The sequence below is a fragment of the Caenorhabditis briggsae genome (assembly GCF_000004555.2).
Source record: "Caenorhabditis briggsae complete genome, chrII, whole genome shotgun sequence".
NCBI classification, from domain to species: Eukaryota; Metazoa; Nematoda; class Chromadorea; order Rhabditida; family Rhabditidae; genus Caenorhabditis; species Caenorhabditis briggsae.
This window is the reverse complement of record NC_013486.2, coordinates 7,973,404-7,978,801: the sequence shown is the minus strand read 5'-3', so window position 1 is coordinate 7,978,801 and position 5,398 is coordinate 7,973,404. Positions and strand designations below refer to the sequence as shown.

General features: G+C 37.7%; 4 protein-coding genes across 4 annotated transcripts in view; 3 read left to right on the top strand and 1 right to left on the bottom strand.

Moving 5' to 3' along the window:
* Cbr-rpl-41 overlaps positions 1-828 on the top strand; it is a gene marked incomplete at both ends in the record, with an annotated part of 1,533 nt that extends 705 nt beyond the window's left edge. Inside the window, 2 exons of the mRNA XM_045242337.1 lie at positions 415-469; positions 760-828. Of these exons, the coding sequence (XP_045092155.1) occupies positions 415-469; positions 760-828 (124 nt within the window). The remainder of the gene's footprint in view (positions 1-414; positions 470-759) is intronic.
* A 301-nt stretch (positions 829-1,129) lies between these two features.
* Positions 1,130-1,284, top strand: CBG29110 (the record flags this gene model as incomplete). Its single annotated transcript, XM_045242336.1, has 2 exons — positions 1,130-1,179; positions 1,227-1,284. 2 exons carry the CDS (start codon positions 1,130-1,132, stop codon positions 1,282-1,284), a joined length of 108 nt encoding a protein of 35 aa, XP_045100791.1.
* An 805-nt stretch (positions 1,285-2,089) lies between these two features.
* Positions 2,090-2,335, top strand: CBG25577 (the record flags this gene model as incomplete). Its single annotated transcript, XM_045242335.1, has 1 exon — positions 2,090-2,335. One exon carries the CDS (start codon positions 2,090-2,092, stop codon positions 2,333-2,335), a length of 246 nt encoding a protein of 81 aa, XP_045098116.1.
* Positions 2,336-3,474: 1,139 nt separating this feature from the next.
* CBG02973 lies at positions 3,475-3,744 on the bottom strand (the record flags this gene model as incomplete). Its single annotated transcript, XM_002631139.1, has 1 exon — positions 3,475-3,744. The coding sequence occupies one exon, from the start codon at positions 3,742-3,744 to the stop codon at positions 3,475-3,477; it is 270 nt and encodes an 89-aa protein (XP_002631185.1).
* Positions 3,745-5,398: the final 1,654 nt, after the last annotated feature.

Genomic DNA, 5,398 nt, shown 5'->3' with positions numbered 1-5,398 from the left:
AACCAGTGTACCTTCCTTGCTTTTATCGATAAAGAACACTCCCTGCAATCAGAACAGATTCCAGATGTGTATAGAATACAATCTCAAACCTCGTCCGTCCATTCAACCGCGGCATGATGTCTAGACACACGAGCAGCATGAGGATCGAATGTTACGTGGCAAACTTTTTTGTCGCGACCGAAATTAACTTCTCCTTTCTGTTTCAGAGAGTAAACTTCTAAAAATAAAAAGAATAGATCCCAGTTTCAATCTAATTTTTCACAACCTTCTTTGGAATCGTTTTTGATTTTGACTTCTTTAATTGACATTCTCCACTAAACTCGTATTATTTTTTCTGCATTTGGAACAAAGCAGATACGATGTCAGAACTCCACAATTTTCTTGCATGAAAAAACAATAAAAAAACCCAAAAAGTTTATTTTTGGAATACAACAACGAAATTAACAGCTTAGAACTGGATGACTTGTCCGCGGGACTTCTTCTGTCCTCCGAGCTCGAAGTGTTTGCATCTGAAATGATATTCAGTGATTTATGAGGTTATTCATGTAGCGAAAATATGTATTGAATGCATTTCCGCGCCCTCGAAATTCAATGCATGAGCGTTGCGAAGCGTATTTCAAAGCATTTCGCGACATAACTGTAAATGCATTGAAATACGCTTCGCAACGCTCATGCATTGAATTTCGAGGGCGCGGAAATGCATTCAATACATATTTTCGCTACATGAATAACCTCATAAATCACTGAATATCATTTCAGATGCAAACACTTCGAGCTCGGAGGACAGAAGAAGTCCCGCGGACAAGTCATCCAGTTCTAAGCTGTTAATTTCGTTGTTGTATTCCAAAAATAAACTTTTTGGGTTTTTTTATTGTTTTTTCATGCAAGAAAATTGTGGAGTTCTGACATCGTATCTGCTTTGTTCCAAATGCAGAAAAAATAATACGAGTTTAGTGGAGAATGTCAATTAAAGAAGTCAAAATCAAAAACGATTCCAAAGAAGGTTGTGAAAAATTAGATTGAAACTGGGATCTATTCTTTTTATTTTTAGAAGTTTACTCTCTGAAACAGAAAGGAGAAGTTAATTTCGGTCGCGACAAAAAAGTTTGCCACGTAACATTCGATCCTCATGCTGCTCGTGTGTCTAGACATCATGCCGCGGTTGAATGGACGGACGAGGTTTGAGATTGTATTCTATACACATCTGGAATCTGTTCTGATTGCAGGGAGTGTTCTTTATCGATAAAAGCAAGGAAGGTACACTGGTTAATGGCAAACGAGTAAAACAAGCAAAAGAACAACTGGAAGGAGGAACTTATAATCTAGAAATCGGAGGTTTCTCTATGGGAATAGATGTCGAATTAGCAGTCAGTGAAAATGATAACTTCCAAGAAGCCCACAACAATACAAATGAGCTGGAAGAGACTATCGTTGATTCACATCCTCCTAGCCCGGTCAGATCCACAGCCAGTGTCGAGGTTCCTGTAACCAAAGTTCCGAAAAAAACTGAAAGAGTTACGCCTCCTGTGGAAGTAGACCAGTAATACATTTTTCATCCCAAGCTCTAAAGTACCTTTTATTGCAGTTACGATGGCATTTCATCCATTTCTGTGATCAACATGTCGAAATACAAACCGAAATGTGCGTTAAACCGTTCTTATGATGTTGAAGATTCATGTGATTTCAGTAAAAAGAAAATCCGATGCAAATTTGTTCGATGATATCCAGCCACGCGGAAAGAGAGGTCCGGTAGCTTCGAAACCGATTAACTTCGAGGAAGAAATCGAAAACCTTGGAAAGAAAGGTCCGCGAACACGGAAAGCTGATCTCACTCAAATTTTCGAAGATGAGACTCCAGCTAAAAAAAGCAAATCTTATGAAGTGAAGCCAGATCTATTGTCATCAAATGATATCTTGCAAATGTAATCTGGGAAAATTTCGTATGATTTCCTTCTAAACTTATTTCAGGCCAAAAATCAAGCAAGATAAAGACGTTGAATCAATTATAAATCAAGTGGCAGCAATCCCATCCGCCAGTCAAGTACAAGAGTCATGTCAAAGGTCGGAGGACGAGTCGGACAATACTGAAATGCACTTTGACCGAGGACCATCCGCTCCGAACGAAACAATCAAGTATACCAATTTAATTTTCCATCCACCTGATTTCATGGCCAACACAACTAGGAAAATCGATCCTAACGTTCCAAACTTCAAACGATTCGTTCCTAAATCCTTGAGAACTGACGGTCGTGTATCTGCTGCATCCATGTACAGTCACAACAACACCACAATTAACACTACAATCCCAATGATTGATTCGAGAAAAATACATTGAGATTTCAGTCGAAATTTGATTTCAAAATATTATTTTTAACATGCATGTCTAAATATACGGTGTGAATAAACTATACATCTCTCTTTTCAATAGCTGTATTCCTTTTCCTTTTCTGCACTTCTTTCTTGAAAAAGTTTAGTTTACCAAAAGTGCAGGCAATTACAGTCGATATGCCGACAGAGTCAGCAACCAACAACTACTGCCGGACGTCAGCTATATATCAAAAAGCGGTCTCTAGAAAAGAACTAGCCCACTTCTGCTCCCACTATTTTTGCTCTTTTCAATCAAACCCTCATCGTCTAAATGAATGAAATCGTGTTGCGTTTTGGTCCAACGAAACGCTCATTTCCGAATTTGGCTCTCTTTTTCTGATGTATTTTCCATCTTAATGGGAAAGAGTGGTTTTCTCAATTCAGTTCGTTTTTAGAGTGGTTTTGTTCGAGACTAGTCATTCAGCTGATGGGGGAAATAAGAATGTTTTAAGAGTTCTTGAGAAGGAGAAAATGAGAAAATTCTTCCGTTTGCTTCATTGCTCTTCAGAATATAAAGGAAAAGTTCCATAATTTTTGTTATATTATTTTTCTGGTACGAAAAAAATCGGAGCTGTCGAAGAGAAACGCCGGTGGCCCTTTCCGAAAGTCCAACAATGACGTCTACCGTAACCTAACCTAAATTTTACTTTCCGGATTCATTCTCTCGATTTCGCTTTTCGTCGAGTTTTCTGTTATTTTTCCCCAAACAAGAAAAAAATCAAAAATTTAAAAAAATCAAAAAAAAAAAAAAAATTTTGGATAGTTAAAAAGTGACTGAAAACCAGAGATTTCCGGATTCCGGATTCCGTGAAAAATATTTTAGTCCGGATTCCGTATTCCGGATTCCAGAAAAATTTCATTTGTCCGGATTCCGATAAAATTTTTCATTCCGGATTTTAAGCATATTTGTTAATTTTCAAGAATTCTCTGACTTTTTAGAACTTCCGCGTTTAAAAGTCAAAAATATAGAACGATTTGTGTTTTTAGAACTTTTCTGTCCATTTGGAGAATATTCCGACTTCCGGGGTTTTTTCATTCCGGATTCCATTTTACGGATTTCGGAAAATTAGTTTCATTCTGGGTTCAGGATTCCGGATTCTGAGAAAATTATACTATTCCGGATTCCGGATTTCGGATTCCGTTTCTCAGAATTGTCATTCCGGATTCCGGATTTCGGATTCCGTTTCTCAGAATTGTCATTCCGGATTCCGGATTTCGGATTCCGTTTCTCAGAATTGTCATTCCGGATTCCGGATTTCGGATTCCGTTTCTCAGAATTGTCATTCCGGATTCCGGATTTCGGATTCCGTTTCTCAGAATTGTCATTCCGGATTCCGGATTTCGGATTCCGTTTCTCAGAATTGTCATTCCGGACATTTCTGCTGAAAACATACGGAAATCGAGAAATAAAAATCAGAAAATCAAAATACTTTTAGGTTACGGTAGTTGTCGTTGTGGGACTTTCCGCGACGGCCACCGGCGTTTCCCTTCCACGGCGCCGATTATTGCATATCAGCATAATAACCTCTAACTACAATGAGGTCATAAGAATTGCAACTGTGACGTCAGCAGAACCTTAAACATTTTCAAACTTCAAATTATTTTCCACTTGGCTGGAAACTTCATTATACCACATCCAGATCAAGGAACAATTACACATTGAAACTTTCTCTTTTTCCGATTCCGGTCATCGATAAAAGCATGACTCAACTTCAAAACAGCCTGGCTTTTCTTCTTCTTCCTTTCCCAATTTGTAACCAGATCCTTTTCTTTTTTTTTGGCAGAATGAATTATTGAAACTTCGTGTTACCTTCTTATTTTCAATGATGTTGTTTCCGGTTGTCAATTTTCATTTTATCCTCCTTTTTTACCCATAACAGCATATCCAGGACTACAACTATACAACTCTAATGACAGAGAGATAAGCCCATGGCAATAGTACTCAATTGGTATTCCCAACAGAGCGATTCTTTCTTATTTTGTTACTCTCTTTTCAGCACTCTTTTCTGTCTTTCAACCCTTCTTTTTTTGTCTTCCTTCGGACTCAACTGCCCTCTGTGTCTGTCGTTTTCTTTGAAAAGAAAACTAACTCGATTTGGGCGTTCAGAGCCTTCCCCGCCTTCTCTCTTTTTTGTCTTGGCTCATCAGTTTTGTCGTTTCTCTGGGAGCCAATACGGCTTTTTGAAATCAGAGAGCACCGCATCCGGGTTGTTCTATCTCTGTTCTTAATGTTCTTTTGATCTAGTTCATAATTTTTCCCGAATCATCTGGTTACAATTATCGCTGAATGGGCGGTCGGTCTTTAGACTTTCGTGTATTTTTTCTTGAGAATGGATTCTTACTAGTTCGTGTTGTGTCAGGTTCTAGATCGAGTGTGACCAATTTAGTGATACCTTTGGATTTAGAAGTTGAAAGGTCGTTTACCTGACAGTTAGTTTCTTTTTTCTCACCGGGTACCACATATTTGGAAATTCTAAAGTTTCACATAGAATATCACAAAAAGGAAAAACAATTCAGAACTAGTCAAAACAATTCAGAACTAGTCTAGCGAAACATCATCTGTAATCACGGTTTGTGGTTGAAAAAGTTGCGAGAAGAAGTTCTCAAAATGTGTTTTTGCTGATTTTGTTACATTTTATTTAAATTAAGCAATTAACTCTTGGTCTAGAAACATTTATCGGGACATTTTATATTTATATTATCATTATCGAAATTGCGATACCGTAATACATGTAATAGAAGGGCACCCTACTCGTCAAATTTAACCGTTTTATCTCGGTTTCTGAGTATGATATCAAAAAGTGGTTCATTGATAGAATATTTGTGGTATTATGATAAACAGTTCGTTAGTTGGCTTTTTAAAAATATCTTCAAAGGGAACGTCCGCTAATTCCAAAATTTTTGAGATTTTCATAACAATCGATCCAGAATTTCGGGTCGGGAAGAAAACTCTCTTGAAGGATAATCCGAAAATCACTCGTTCTTAAGATACCGTAAAACCTCTAATAGAGCGACACCCGGATCGTCCACT